This window comes from Penicilliopsis zonata (assembly GCF_001890105.1).
Source record: "Penicilliopsis zonata CBS 506.65 unplaced genomic scaffold ASPZOscaffold_25, whole genome shotgun sequence".
Taxonomy (NCBI): Eukaryota; Fungi; Ascomycota; class Eurotiomycetes; order Eurotiales; family Aspergillaceae; genus Penicilliopsis; species Penicilliopsis zonata.
This window is the reverse complement of record NW_019208931.1, coordinates 215658-230918: the sequence shown is the minus strand read 5'-3', so window position 1 is coordinate 230918 and position 15261 is coordinate 215658. Positions and strand designations below refer to the sequence as shown.

General features: G+C 52.9%; 6 protein-coding genes across 6 annotated transcripts; 4 read left to right on the top strand and 2 right to left on the bottom strand.

Moving 5' to 3' along the window:
- Positions 1-1774: 1774 nt before the first annotated feature.
- On the top strand, positions 1775-3196 carry ASPZODRAFT_155102 (hypothetical protein; the record flags this gene model as incomplete). The annotated part of the gene is made up of 2 exons (XM_022726173.1): positions 1775-2380; positions 2438-3196. 2 exons carry the CDS (start codon positions 1775-1777, stop codon positions 3194-3196), a joined length of 1365 nt encoding a protein of 454 aa, XP_022577366.1.
- Positions 3197-3475: 279 nt separating this feature from the next.
- On the bottom strand, positions 3476-5056 carry ASPZODRAFT_155101 (hypothetical protein; the record flags this gene model as incomplete). Its single annotated transcript, XM_022726172.1, has 2 exons — positions 3476-4852; positions 4874-5056. 2 exons carry the CDS (start codon positions 5054-5056, stop codon positions 3476-3478), a joined length of 1560 nt encoding a protein of 519 aa, XP_022577365.1.
- Positions 5057-6375: 1319 nt separating this feature from the next.
- Positions 6376-7339, top strand: ASPZODRAFT_136998 (hypothetical protein). Its single transcript, XM_022724188.1, has 2 exons — positions 6376-6890; positions 6961-7339. Exons 1-2 carry the CDS (start codon positions 6788-6790, stop codon positions 7173-7175), a joined length of 318 nt encoding a protein of 105 aa, XP_022577364.1. The 5' UTR covers positions 6376-6787; the 3' UTR covers positions 7176-7339.
- Positions 7340-8031: 692 nt separating this feature from the next.
- On the bottom strand, positions 8032-10617 carry ASPZODRAFT_76097 (hypothetical protein; the record flags this gene model as incomplete). Its single annotated transcript, XM_022730062.1, has 6 exons — positions 8032-8453; positions 8510-9659; positions 9716-9796; positions 9840-10382; positions 10488-10514; positions 10576-10617. The coding sequence occupies 6 exons, from the start codon at positions 10615-10617 to the stop codon at positions 8032-8034; spliced, it is 2265 nt and encodes a 754-aa protein (XP_022577363.1).
- Positions 10618-11140: 523 nt separating this feature from the next.
- On the top strand, positions 11141-13349 carry ASPZODRAFT_104578 (hypothetical protein). The gene is made up of 6 exons (XM_022720863.1): positions 11141-11488; positions 11620-11794; positions 11872-12369; positions 12433-12670; positions 12724-12924; positions 12990-13349. The coding sequence occupies exons 1-6, from the start codon at positions 11404-11406 to the stop codon at positions 13263-13265; spliced, it is 1473 nt and encodes a 490-aa protein (XP_022577362.1). The 5' UTR covers positions 11141-11403; the 3' UTR covers positions 13266-13349.
- Positions 13350-13796: 447 nt separating this feature from the next.
- On the top strand, positions 13797-15039 carry ASPZODRAFT_28933 (hypothetical protein). Its single transcript, XM_022728158.1, has 3 exons — positions 13797-14191; positions 14260-14337; positions 14384-15039. Exons 1-3 carry the CDS (start codon positions 13882-13884, stop codon positions 14944-14946), a joined length of 951 nt encoding a protein of 316 aa, XP_022577361.1. The 5' UTR covers positions 13797-13881; the 3' UTR covers positions 14947-15039.
- The last annotated feature ends 222 nt before the right edge of the window (positions 15040-15261 follow it).

The window sequence follows — 15261 nt, the reverse complement described above, 5'->3', positions numbered from 1 at the left end:
TCAGAGCCGGTTGAAATTGTTGAAGCTATTGAAGCCGCTGAACCCTCAGAGCCGGTTGAAGTTGTTGAAGCTATTGAAGCCGCTGAACCCTCAGAGCCGGTTGAGACTGTCAAGCCTACAGTTAGGCGGATCGGTGGGAAGAAGAGCAAGTTTAGAAAGAATAGGAAAAAGAAGATAGATTCATCTTCTCGCGTTGAGCCTGAGCCTGGACCTGGGCCTGAACCTGAGCCCGAACCTGAGCCCGAACCTGAGTCAATAGCTCGGGACGAACCTGTCAAGCCAGAGCCTGAGCCAGCACCGTATGAGCCCGAGCCTGTTGAAGCTCCACCAAGCCCCAGGCCTCCGCCGAGTCCAAAGCCGTTTCTGGCTCCAAACCTCACTATCCATGCCAAAGTCTACGCGCTTGCGGGTAAATATGGCGTGGCTAGCCTCAAGCAGCTAGCATTGGAAAAGTTCACGGCGGAAACGGGTGAATACTGGATGACCATGGAATTTATTTCCGCGATCGACCAAGTGTTCAGTTCAACGGCTGAAAAAGACCGTGGGCTGCGAGACGTCGTTGTTCGGGCCTTGTTCGATCATTCGGAGCTGATGCTGGACCCGGACGTGCAGAATATCCTCAGGGAAGGGAGACAGCAGCATCGCAATCAAGGGTCGAATCTGACATTTGATCTGTTGATGTATATTCGGGAGCGGTTTTTTTAACCATCCACAAAGAAGATATTTATTTATTAGTACTAGCTGGAGGGATCTAACCCACGTACAGAGTAGTGAATCTTTAAGTGGTTAGTGAGTTATATATGATTGGGCATATTGTATGACTAATCGTCAAGTGGAGTCTATGCTTCTCTTAAACAGGTAAAGAGAAAGCCACTTTCCTTATTGAGACGCACGCCAAGACCAATCGGGCAGATCGTTTTATTTTTGGCAATCCACGACTGATTGGGATTGCTGGAATATGTACCCTGTAGTAGACTAAAGTCGATACTAAGTAGTAAGTGGAAGATATTAGATGAATTAGTATAGATGATGAGTACAGGGTGGCGCAGTCAAAATAGATCAATTGGGACGACATTCAGGGTCTGATCTACAGGGCCTGAAGCAGGGTCAACAGCATCGCGCCCCACCAATCCACTTGCCATGACCCTCAAAAGTAGCCATTGCTGGGGTTTATCCAAGGATAAGGACTCCATATCGTGTCTATCGTCTCATCAAACGGTCTGAGAGTGTGCACTGCCATCATCCAGTCCACCCAATCCACCGCCCTTGCGACTGTCATTGGGAGGCGAGGCGGAACCTCCTCTTGGCCTTCTGGGTCCTGTCAAACAGCCAAGAACGCATCGACGGATCCCTTGCACATCCAGACAAGGGGAAAAGCATGTTGGACGGGGGGATACAGACTCCAGAGGAGGCCTTGTTGTACCACCTCTCACTTGCATGGCCTGTGATTTGGGGAATTCCTGGCTGTGTGGAGTGGATTGGAAGAGCAAAAGAGGGTCGTCGTCTGTATTGCTCCTTCCTCATTCTTCCCTGCCACTTGAAATATTCCCTCTTCCTCCTTCTCTTCCTCCTCCCCCTCGTTGTTTTCTACTCTCGTTCTACGCACTCACACCGTCACTCGTTCCGGTGAATCGTCATTGTCATCCCTTTTTCCACCCCTGGTTACATTAATACCTTTTCATCTTCTTCTTCTTCTTCTTCTTCTTCTTCTATACCTTTGTTCGAATCAACTCGTCGAGTGTTTTGCGGAATCTCCAACTCTCGACCCGATAAAATGAAGGCGACATTCTCCTCCCTGGCAACGGCCATCACTCTGGGCGCCTCTGCTGTCCTTGCGAGTTCAGCAGTCAAGGCTCGGGATAGCAGCATCACTCCGATCACCGTCAAGGGCAATGCTTTTTTCCAGGGCGATAACCGCTTCTACATTCGTGGAGTCGACTACCAACCCGGCGGCTCCTCACAGCTGGAGGATCCCATCGCCGATGCAGATGTTTGCAAACGCGACATCGCCAAGTTCAAGGATCTGGGGCTCAACACCGTGCGTGTGTACTCGGTGGATAACTCCCAGGACCATGACGACTGTATGAACGCTCTCGCCGATGCCGGGATCTACCTGGTCCTCGACGTCAACACCCCCAAGTACTCCCTCAATAGGGCCCAGCCCAAGGAGTCTTACAACGATGTCTATCTCCAGTACATCTTTGCTACGGTCGAAATGTTTGCCAAGTATCCCAACACTCTGGCCTTCTTCTCTGGAAACGAGGTCATCAACGACGGCCCCTCCTCCGCCGCTGCTCCCTATGTCAAAGCCGTCACCCGTGATATTCGCCAGTATCTTCGTAGCCGCAATCTTCGCCAAGTTCCCGTCGGATATTCTGCTGTAAGTCCGAACCATTTACTTTCCCTCTTGCTTTTTGCATGCTGATCCATTCGCCAGGCCGATATCGACACCAACCGTCTTCAGATGGCAGAATATATGAACTGTGGTACCGACGATGAGCGTAGTGACTTCTTCGCTTTCAACGACTACTCATGGTGTGACCCCTCGTCCTTCACCACCTCCGGCTGGGATCAGAAGGTTAAGAATTTCACCGGCTACGGTCTGCCTCTCTTCCTGTCCGAGTACGGCTGCAACACCAACACCCGCAAGTTCGAGGAAGTCAGCGCTCTCTACTCCACCAAGATGACCGGCGTCTACTCTGGCGGCCTCGTGTACGAGTATTCCCAGGAGAGCAGCAACTATGGATTGGTCGAGGTTAGCGGCGACAATGTCACGACTCTTGCCGACTATGATGCCCTCAAGACGGCCTACAACAACACCCCCAACCCCTCAGGGGACGGAGGATACAACAAGACTGGCGGTGCCAGCGGTTGCCCCACCAAGGACGCCCCCAACTGGAACGTGGACGGTGATACCCTCCCTGCCATTCCTGCTCCCGCCAAGAAATACATGACTCAGGGTGCTGGCAAGGGAGTCGGTTTCTCTGGAGACGGTAGCCAGGACAAGGGCACCGCCTCCACGGGTACTGCAACTGCAGGCTCCGGCTCTGCTTCGTCCACTGGCTCTGCCTCTAGTTCTTCCTCCAAGGGTGCTGCCGCTGCTCTGCGTGTGCCGGGGACCGGTGTCGCGCCCATTGTGGTTGGAATGGTCACTGCCATGTTTAGCGTTCTTGGTGCTTCTCTTATCCTTTCCTAATTATTGACCGTTGCTTCTCAGCCTTTTTTTCTTTTCTTTTCTTTTTTTTTGGCGTCCTTCTTCCCTGCGGTAAACGGATGGCAGAATCTCATCTGTTCATGTTTATCTTTATCAGGTCTGGATTGTATAGTGGGTTCCAATCTAGGCCGGTCCGGCCTGTCTAGTTTGAGAGTAGTCCAGAACAGATAGTCAATAGACAGCTTCTGAGCTTACTCTTATGTGCTATTACAGCGAAAATCAGTAGGCAACTACCATTATATGTATATGTACGAGTGGAAGTTAATCATCTAACATCCAATAACCCCCTATTTCACGAAAAGTAGCCTCAAACCCCGGGACGATTTCATCCAAGGGCCTCGCCACGACCTGGTTGAGATCCGTACACATGGCGACAGGGAGATCGTCCGGGCGATTGGGGAGGTAAAGGGCTGGATCCCACTTGATGGCGACGTGGACGTTTTCGGCGGGGAGAGCGTCGTGCGGGGAACGTTTGTAGGCCTGGAAGATGCCGCCGCGGGAGTCGCGGGCCCAGCGGATGAGGTCGCGGGAGAGGGTCTTGATGAGACCGCCGTGGAGGAAGGCGACGCGGGAGTCGGATTCGTCTGGATGGTGTTGGGCGAAGGTGTGGCCGCAGTAATAGCTTAAATCTGCCTCTGCCTCAGCCTCAGCCTCTGCAGGAGTAGGTATAGGTGTAGGTGTAGTGTCTGAGAGGGTTCCGACCGAAGTGAGCCATTTGTGCGGGGCGCCGTAGCGGGTGTGCAAGGCATGCCAGGCGAAGCGGAACATATCTTTATCGCCGAGAAGGAAGGAATTGTAGTAATCTGCGTGTTGGTTGTTGAACCAGGCGGCGAGTTGCAGGTGGTAGAAGAAGCGGCGCTTGTCGACGAGCAGCTGGCCGCTCTCCTGCTCGTACTCGTCCATGCGGCAGCGGGTGTTGGTGATGGGCCAGATGGGGTTGTTTGGGCGGGTGCGTGCGATGTCCGGCCAGAAGAGCGTGCCGTACTCTGCGTACGTGGCGGAGTCGTACAGTTCCTCCGGGTCGATGACGGGGATGTTGTCCGAGTCAAGGAGGAGGGGCTGTGCGAAGCGCGAGTTGATCACCGCCGCCGTCTTGAGCTGGTAGTTGATGTAGAAGCCGTCGTGGTTGGTCTGGAGGATGTTTGACGCGGCCGACAGGTCGTTGAAGAAGAACATCCGCTGCGGCCACTGGTTCACCATGCTCTGCATTGCGTCCCAGCTCAGCTCGTCGTCCCAGTAGTGGATCTCGATGGGGAGATGCGACCCGAGTCTGTCCAGCGCGCGCAGGATCACCGCCACCCGCTTCATGCTCTGCTGGTTGCCGGCGACGATCACGATGCCGCGCTCCTGCACGAAGCGGTCCTTGTATTGCTCGTATGGTAGGAGATCATTGTTGATAAAGTCGTGCCACTCGGTTCGGCGCGCTTCCAGCTCGCTGTCACTTCGATCCTGCGCGGCCCAGTCCGTATTGTCGGCGTACTGGAAATTTACTTCGTGCATGGCCGGCCAATTGCACCCGGCCTTGGCCTCCGCCATCGTCATACCCGGTAGACGCGTGACGGCCTGGAAATGGGCCAGGAAGGAGTCCGCCGTGGGGAGTTTATGGGCGTCTTTGACGAGCTCTGTCTCGGGGTCAGGCTCAAACGCGGGGATCGTCACCAGTCCGTCCGCATCGGCTGCCGATGAGGGTTCCTGGAACAGATCTAGAGGAGTATTCGGTGGCAGTGTCGACTGAGCCTGAAGTTCTGCAGAGCGATCCGGCGCCCATACGTAAAAGAGACAGATCAGAGTAGTGAGAAGCACCGCCGCAGCGACTCTGGTCGGTCTCTTCGGAAAGGCCATCATGATACCCGTCCGTGGTGACGAGCGATTCGGCTCATTAGACTCTCCAACAGGCAATTGTATCTCGACAGTCACCGTCGCAAATCACGACAGCAGCAGCAGCAGCAGCAGCAGCAGCAGCAGCAGCAGAAGCAATAGCAGTAACAGCAAGTTGAAGCCATCCCCAGCTCTCGTGATGGAGGAATCCCAGGCACGTGAAGTGATCGCTGGCGCTAGGCTGCAACGGGCAGCCGAGGCTATTGCATGTGATTGGGGCTGTCAACATTATTATTATTATATCAGCTTGACAAAGTGAGAGAGTGTGTTAAAGGAACAGCTTGAGAGTGTGTAATCTGACAGCAGAGGCATCTCAATAGAACCTGGTGTTTAATGTCTTGAGTTTAGTTCAAAAAAATTCCAAGCCACAGACCCTTCCAAAGTACGGACGGGGTAGTACATAGGGACCTAGTACCTTACTACCTAGAGAGTTAGCGGCTAGCTAGTACATAAGGTAGACAGGTACCTCAGTTCCATGGAAAGTGGGCAAGCAGAATCGACATACCTCATTTGGACTAGACACTCCAGAGCTCCTGGAATGAATAGCATTTCTTCTAGTAGGAAGAGTAAGGAAAATGCCTCAGGTGAAAATGCCTCATAAACAGAGTGGAGATACGAATAATTAGTGGTTGAACCAATTGTGACTACCCCATTAGTTAACTATACTACAGAGTACTACATCTTTACCTAAACATCAACCTTAGTTTGACTGCTACCCCATGCCACTAGAAGCACAGCCACGCTGATCATACAGCTGGAATCGGATTTCCAGGTTGTAACCTAGTAATACTCACTAGATAACCAACTACCCAGTACATCTACTAACTAGTTAGTTATAGTTATACTGCTGAGCTAAAGCTTGGGCCGCAGAGGGGCGCAACCACACGATAAGCATCACACACAACATGCAGTCTGGTGGGTAGAAGCGATACTGAGTGGGCATCGACCAGGTCCTCTACGAGTAGAATGACATTCGCAGGTTGTTGTCTGTGCAGTGGAGGGACCTATGTAGCTTGTAGGTTGAGGCGATAGCCTCTCTCCCTAAAAGTCTCTCCAGTTTGCTACCCACGCTGTACGTCGCTCAACCAGGAATCTTTACCGCCAATTTCTTCTTGCGGCTGGCAACAAGCAATAAAAACCATGGCCCCATGTGCGGCCTGCTGGTGTGCGTGGGTTTGTGGCTGAAAGTCGTGGATGGTTTGTATGAGGGAATTATTCCCTCCCAGTGGTCGACTTTCTTACCTAAACACTCGCAGCGATCTCCCTTCTCGCTTCCACCAAGCGCAGTTGTCGCGCAATTAGCTTCGAGAGAGGAATAGTTTTAATCAAAAAAACGGGACAAACGGTGACCCTCTGGAACACTGACACACCCGTGGGCTTTTTTTTTCTCTTTTCCGCCGAGAGAAGGGCCCAGGAAAATCCCTCATGGATGACGCATCTGCTGGGCGGCCCAGGGCTTTTTTTTCTCGATAGCAGGAGATACAATGATACACTCGAGACGATACCGCTGGACCTGATCGGGACGAATCACACAGGCAAGCCCGTCTGTCTCATTTCGGGCCCGTTCCTGAGCTGGGGCTGTGAAGGAGAGAGCCACTTTTCGTTGGGAAAGACCGCCGACTGCCTCGCCGTGCTTGCCATGTCATCAACCGCAAATGGAGCAGGATATAAAACCCGTCGCGCTCGGTCTCTGCCATGGCGTATCTTTTCATACTACAAGGGATGCTCATCGACGGTCAGAAGTGGGCTTGTGAAGCTTGCGTTCGTGGTCACCGAGTGACGACGTGCAAACACCATGGTACCTCCTCCTCCTCCTCCTTGTTGTTCTCCTTATCGTTCTTCCAATCCTCTAATCAGCACTGCTATAGATCGACCGTTGATCCGCATCCAGCGAAAAGGTCGCCCCTTTTCCACTTGCCCCGTGTGCAACTGCACTCCCTGCTCCTCTCCCGAAGAGCACGCCAAGATCAGACGCGAGGCAGATTCCAAGTCTTCTTCAAAAGTAACGCACGACCAAAGGCAGATGTGGCAACTCCGAGCCAGAGACGCAAGAAAAAAAAAGAAAAAGAAAAATCAAGATTGAGAACGATCAGTTACTGATTGCTCTGATCTTAGAAAGCGGCAGGAAGACTATCCCGTTCCAGCAATAATGCTGGGTTTCTTCCCATCGCTCCGCGTCCAACCACAACCGACGTGAGCCCCAAGCAGCCACGTCCACTCCCCTCGCAGCAGCTTCTGTCTGCTCAGTCCGGTGTTCCAGTCACCATGGGCGGGCCCCATAGAGCAGCTCCTGTTGTGTCGGGACCTGGTCCTGGTCCCGTCGATCTGGTCCCCTCTTTTTCTTCTATTTCCAACGCCACCTCCATCCCCTCGTTTGTCGATCCCTTCCAGCATCCCGACGGCTTCCCGCTGATGAACCCGCCCTCTTTCATGGACAGCGGGCTCACGTATTTCGAAGACATGGATGAGTTCCCGGAAGGGATTCTACCGGACGACTGGTCGGATTACCTCTGGTCGTCGGCCGATATGCCCGATATGAAATGATTGTGGGTTTCTTTTTTTTTTTTAAATTGATTGATACGCAATATGTGGCTAGTTGCTAATTCTGTACAGACCTATATATAGCATGATATCCGTATATACGATAGCTAAAGATCCTGTGGCATCCCAAGCGGGACTCCAAAGCCACGCATAAATAAAATCCTACACAATTACCTGATTAATCTACACCTAAAGACCAGATTACTATATATGATGTAGCTGAGATTGCCATGCATGCTATGCCGTGTATCATATATCTAACGGTGACGCAAAAGAGAGAAAAGGAGAAGGGGGGGAGAACGGAAAATGGCACAGCCAGACATCGATAGATACAAGAGTACCTTGGTAAGGCCATGCCTAGGAGGCACGGTAACTAAGAATATAAGAAAGCAAAAAAACTACACCTCCTGGATATAGTTAGCCGGCACGCTTCTGGTGACCCCGCCTTTCTCGACATCCGCCCAGCCATCCCCGCTGTCCGAGTTGACAAGAACAAACCGATCGCCCTCGGCCATGCTCCACTCCATCTCGCTACGCGCCTCATAGTCATACAGGGCCTCGACGTACTGCAGCTTCTTCGCCCCGCGACGGGGCGCCACCGCCGGGCCGACGCGTTTCGCTGCCGCCGCCGCCGCCGCTGCCGCCGTGCTTCCAGCCAGTGAGGCCGAGGAATTCGAGTACGTCGATCCAGGGCGATCGGTGAAGCCGGGACTCGCCGAGGGGACGGGCGAGGGCGTCGGTGGCGGGGCGGCCTCGACGTATGAGGCTGGAACGAGACCTTCGTGTGATCCGGCGCGGACGCGCATCCATCCGGATCCATCTGATTGCTTTAGTTATTGAATTGATAAGAGAAGAAGGGATGGGAGGAAGGTTTACCATCTGGTTCAACGATTGTGATATCGTCTCCCTCCTGCACTGTGACCTCATCCGCACCGGTGGCTTGGTACGCATACATCATCTTCCCCCGCGGTTCGCTGCTGGGTCTGATAGAGGACCCTGGCTCGGTGGCCGGTGGCGGGTTGACATACTGCGAAGGGGGCGGGGCAAGGATCCGGTTGCGCCGCGCGGCAGCGGGGGCGGGCTTTGCTTCGGCGGAAGGAGACTCTGTTGGGCTCGTCGGAGAAGTGGTACTGGGTTTGTTGACTACGTTGGACAGGGATCGGGTCGCGCTCGTCGCGTACCCGGAACTCAGCGAGTTCATGGTGTTTTGCCGGGTGAGGGACGGGCCAGTCGTCGAGCCGTTGGTGGATTCAATGTCTAGATTCGGGGTCGAGTTGGCTTGCTCTTGTCGTTCGGCTTTCAGCTTCTTCTTGTCTTCCTTGGACTGCTCCCCGGGACAATCGGCGGGCACTTTCATCTGGCACTTGCTGTGGCAGGTATATCCGCAGTCTAGGCAGTCGAACCCTTTGGCACTTAGCCCCCAGATCCGGTCGCCGCACAGGTCGCAGTTGGTAGGGATCTTGAAGGTTTGAGATCGGAAGTTGTGGTTCTTTGCCCCGAGCGACAGGTCGCCAACGGCTGTGATGATGGTCGCCGTTTCGACTTCGGCAGTCAGCCGTTTACGGTCGATTTCATGGCATGCATCCTGCAGGAAGAAGATGGCACGGACGACCTCAACCTCGTCACGTTTTTCCTTTCCTTGTCTGACATTCTCTCGTGTTTGCTTGGCCTTTTCCACTTCACGTCTCTTCTTATCCGATTCCACTCTGAGATCTCTCACCTGAGTCTTGCTTTTCATAAGTAGGTTTCGTAAGAACACCTTTGCAGCCTCGTCGGTTACAAGGGATTCATCGTCGTGCCAGACAGGGCTAGGTTCAAATGTCAGACTCGGCGGTTCTTGAGACTGTGTCATGTTGTGACGCAGAAACATGAGCGAGTCAAGCTGTGGATTATTCCGAGGAATTTCGTTTTGTAGAGTTACCATATGTTCCGTGCTCCTGGAAAGGGCGGATTGTTCGAGCTGGGCAGCGAGGAGCCATAGCGAGTTCAGCTTTGCTACTTTGGTTTCATTGATATCTTGTAAACCCTGAAAAGGAGATATGGTTAGTCCAGCTTGAAGGGAGCGAGGAGAAGTGTACCCACATCAAGAACTTCGGGAACGTATTCATGATAGAACCTTTCCCTCAGCTTGTTCGTTACATTGATGCTGATGAGATATGTGTTCTGACCGTAGACGTTAAATTCAACTTCATTGCAACGAAGAAACTAGACCAGTACTTGCCTTGACATTATGCATCTCCAAAATCTGCTGTTGATACGCGCTCTGGGCTTTGGTCTTGCCATGGTCGAACGAAGATTCGATCTTCTTCCGTCGGCTCTCCACTTCCTGGCAAGCCCCGTCATATTTGGCTTTGGATTTCTTGAGGTCACTGTATGACGAGTCCCTCTCCTTCTCCAACTTGCCATGGAAGTCCAAGTGGCACTTCCGGAGTTCCTCGTATCGTGCAGCGACTTGTCTCAAGGGATCTGAAATGTGACTGACCAGGTCGTTGCCGAATCGATCCCGCTCCGCTGCGTGGGACTCGATCGTCGTCAGTTGTGTGGTCCACGTCGTCAACGACGCGCTTTCCAGAGAGCCTGGCGTGAGACTCGGCGTATCTCCCACACTCAAGCTGCTCGTCTTCTTCGCCTTTCGGTCTTGGTATTTCCGGCAGAGAGCCGTCAGCTTGGCGGCGTATTCTTTCTCAATCGCGCTTCGCTCCCGGTAGAATTGCTGCACCTCATCTAACCAGGCTATCCCGTTCGATACCTATTCCCTTTATCAGCTGACTATACTCTCTTTCCTCTCTCTCTTCTTATCGAATAGTGTGGCGGAGGACTGCGGGGAAGGCGGGATCGGAGGCAAGCGGCATACCCAGGCGTTGACCGGTTTAAACGCATCCTATCACAAACAAAGCACAAGATCAGCACTAAGCCTTGCTCCCTCTCTGCGACCTCATTACCTTGAGCTCAGCTCCGAAGTGTGGAGCAACGTCTGCAGCCATGTTTGGGTTTGAGGGGCTTCCTTATCGGGAATCACGGCGCATGAGACCGAGGGGGAAGAAGACAGGGGAGACGCTGGGCACGTAACAGATCCGAGGCACCCGGACACAATGGAAACCTCAAAGGACAGCTGCGGGGGGCAGCGTGTAGACAATCCAGCGGAAATTGACCACCTGTTTCCCACTCGAGGGCGATCCAGTTGCGATCGGACGTTTCAGACCGAGGGAGCCCTCCGGACAGGTTGACCTGACAGGAGGGAAAGCGGGGGAACACCCGTTCCTGCGTGACCGTACGCTTACACCAGCCAGGGCTGCATTTTCGCCCGTCGGGGGCGTTACCCCGGCAGCGCTGTACCGTACGATACGTCCCCGATACCGCATACGAACGGCCACACGCCAAGCGCTCCCAAAAGGGTTAAGCCTGCCAGTCACCTGCTTTGGTGCCTGATTTGTCAGGCCGGCAGGCTCATCAACACCGATACTTTTTGAGCTTCGTCGGTTCCGCCAAAGTCGCCGCTCTCAACTTATCGTCTGCCTGCAAAGGAGCGTTCTGGATCTCTGCCCAGTGTCATCGTGAAGAGGCTCTGTCTTTACTTCTTACAAACCGTCTACTCGCACCATTTTCTACCTGTCCTTCGCTCGCCTAGCACCCGTCTTGTTTTCAGGCTTGCCTGATCTCAACTACCCCGCCGTTGTCATCGCGACCTGTCCAGACTCCGCGCAGTCGACTGCACGCCCTCTAGACCATCGACCGTGTCTTGCACTATTGGATACAATAAGACTGCCATCATGTCGTCAGAACAACCCACTGCCGCTCCTTCTGGGAGTTCTCTCGCCGACCGCATTACGAAGCCTGACGACAGCAAGCCCTCCGGTACGGACCTGACCATCACATCTGACTGCTTCTGTCGGCCTGCGCGTTTCACTTGACGTTATGGAGCACGAGTCATCTTCTTCGACTGTCGGCTAATGAGTGTGATGTTTTTGATTTTTCTTTGTTTACAGAGACAGCGCAGCCGGACTCGAAAAATGAGCAGACTGATACCGACGGCGCACCCGTCACGCTCAACGGCTCTGACCTCCAGGAGCCCGAATATTCGGTTGAAGTGAAGCTCAGTGATCTTCAGGCCGATCCGAATAACCCTCTGTTTTCCATCAAGACTTTTGAGGAGCTTGGACTGTGAGTGATACCTCGGGGGAAAAAAGAAAAAAGAAGAAGAAAAAAAAGAGTGCTCATGCAGATTTTGTGGACGATAGACACGCCGATATTCTGCAAGGTCTCGCCAATATGAACTTCCGTAAACCTTCGAAGATCCAGGAGAGAGCCCTGCCGCTACTGCTAAGCAACCCTCCCAAGAACCTGGTCGGCCAATCCCAGTCCGGAACCGGCAAGACCGCCGCCTTTACCCTCAACGTTCTGAGCCGCCTCGATCTCAGCTCGGAGCAGATGCAGAAGACCCCCCAGGCATTGATTCTGGCCCCGACTCGCGAGCTTGCCAGGCAGATCGTTGGTGTTATCCAGGTGATGGGCCAGTTTCTTAGTGGCCTGATCATCGGCACCGCAGTTCCCGCAGACACCGGCAGTCGCCCTGTGAGAATGGAGTGCTCGGTGGTTGTAGGAACCCCTGGTACCGTCATGGACATGATCAAGAAGCGGGTCATGGTCGCGAATCGCCTCAAGGTGCTTGTCTTGGACGAGGCAGACAACATGCTGGACCAGCAGGGATTGGGCGACCAGTGCATTCGTGTCAAGAGGTGAGTTTTACATATGCATCGAGTATACAGCAAGGCCTGCTCATCACTTTCGTCCCTCTATAGTCTCCTGCCCAAGGACATCCAAGTCGTCCTCTTCTCCGCCACATTCCCGGCCCACGTTCACCGCTACGCGTCCAAGTTTGCACCCAATGCCAACGAGATCACCCTGAAGCATGAGGAGTTGACTGTGGATGGCATCAAGCAGCTGTACCTTGACTGTTCGAACGACGAGGACAAATACAAGACCCTTGTCCAGCTGTACGGTCTCCTCACTGTGGGATCTTCCATCATTTTCGTCAAGGTTTGTCCTGTTCTGATCGATGGCACTCGAGGGTTTATCCTGACGATCTGTAGACCCGTAACTCCGCTTCCGAAATCGAGAAGCGGATGATTGCCGAAGGCCACACGGTCGCCTCCCTGACGGGTGGTATCGAAGGATCCCAACGTGACGAGGTTATCGATCGATTCCGGTCTGGCGAAGCCAAGGTTTTGATCACGACCAACGTGCTTGCCCGTGGTATTGATGTTTCGACCGTGTCTATGGTCATTAACTACGTAAGTTTTACTTTTTTTTCTTATTTTTCAAATACATCAGACCGGAAGAGAAACTAATTTACTAGGATATCCCCGAGATCCACCAGCCCGGCCGCCCACGCCAGGCAGACTTCCAGACTTACCTGCACCGAATCGGACGTACCGGACGATTCGGACGTGTGGGGGTTGCGATTGCGTTTGTGTCGAACCAGGACGAATGGATGATGCTGAACCAGATCCAGCAGTACTTCCAGACGGAGATCCAGCGGGTGGACACCAAGGACTGGGACGAGGTGGAGGACATAATCAAGAAGACGATCAAGAGCCACCGCGGACAGGCCAACTTTGCGCAGCAGCAGTAGGCGCGCGATGGCCGTGAGATCATTGGGGACGCGTTGGAAAAGTCAGAATTACGAAATAGATACCATTACGAATTAATCGTCACATCCGGATGTATATCAGAGTGAGATCGGCGTTACTACTCCGTCCTCCGTAGGATTCACTGATCTGACGCCCGTTCGAAGCGTCTGGTAGACTTGTATTTATATCTTGAACCCCCGTTGACTCTTTGTCCCACGGATATAATCTTAAGTCTGATGGCTTTCTACGGAGTATATAAAGCATAGAGAGGCATGATTGTATTATAGTATAGTCTTCTCCATCTTCTCTCCCAACCGAACATCATGGAATACGCTCAAGACCAGCCAGAAGGCTACGTGAACTACACGAACGACCACACGGGGCTTGTCGTGGCTATCCAGATGGTGAAAGATGAGTATATCAAGAGTTATGCTTAGTTTATTAGTATATTCAGGTGAAGATAGTAAACTATTGAAATATAAGACATAAGATATTAATGAACATCCACTATCTCGGAAGGAATCCGACCCTCGGTTATTCTCATCCATCTTCTAATTCATATCTTTATATAGCACTACCTATATTTCTATATATTTTCTAGCAAGAAAGGAAAAGAAAATGACCTTCGACTCGCTCCCCCTCGATCCCAACGGCCCCCCCGGCAACGCCTGGGGTCGCTTCGGCGAGAACGACCAGCTGGGCACGCTCAACCTGCTCACCCCCGCCGTCATCGTCGAGGCCGCCAAAGAGATCCAGACGGGTGTGAGAATCTCTCTCGACTGGCCGTTGAGCATGCCTTCTGTGCCCAGCTTTGGTCGCGATCCGTTCAAGCACGAGATTGTCGCGCGGCGGCCTCTTTGCATCAACGACGACATCTTGACCTTTAATTCGCAGGGGTCTTCGCAGTGGGACGGATTCAGACATTACGGTAAGAAATAAAACAAAAGAAGAAGAAGAAGAAGAAGAAGGAGAAGAAGACTGCTGACAGCTCATTAGCCCATCAGAACTCGAGACGGTTCTACAACAACACAACACAGGAGGAGATTGAATCCTCCGACGTCCTAGGACTACACAGTAACTCTCTAACCTATACCCATCTCTGATAAATGCTAATGAATAGTCGTCTGCGAGGCAGGAGGCATCACCGGGCGCGGGGTTCTCCTCGACTACGCCCGCTGGGCAGAAGACAAGAAGATCCCGCTCAGCGCGTTGACATCCACCACCATCCCCCTGACACACCTACAGAGCTTGGTGGAAGAATACGGGCTCACCTTTCGACCGGGCGATATCCTGTTCATCCGCAGCGGGTTCACCGCCGCGTACGAGCAGCTGGACGCCACGCAGCGGCGGGACCTGGCGTACCGCCCCTCGCCAGATTTCATCGGCGTGGAGGCCACCGAGGCGATGCTGCGCTGGCTCTGGAGCCATCAGTTCGCAGCGGTGGCGGGCGATGCCCCCAGCTTCGAACGTGCGCCCATCCGTGGCCCGCACGCAGACCCGGCGTTCAATCTGCACGAGTGGGTGCTCGCGGGCTGGGGGTGTCCCATCGGCGAGCTGTTTGATCTCGAGCGTCTGGCGGAGCACTGTCGTCGGGAGAACAGGTATACGTTTTTTCTCTCGAGTATGCCGTTGAAGGTGATTGGGGGAGTGGCGAGTCCGCCGAATGCATTTGCGATTTTCTAAGGAAGTTATTACTGGCAGTTAGCTATATGATATGTCTATTATATACTCCACAGTACTGGAACATAGACTCGTAATATCTATGCAGTATCCTGCAACCAGGGTATAGTTACCATTCGTTTTTTAATATCACTACTCTGTAGTAGGCTAAAGATTAGTGCCATCTAAATTCCCATATATAGTACACATAGAGTAGTAGTAGATGATTAGTAGGCATGAATACCATGTACAAACCGTAAGCCTCAGGCCACAAGTTTACGCCTGAATCATATGGCAGAAATCATATATTGCTACCTCATGACTAAATGTGGGTCAGGC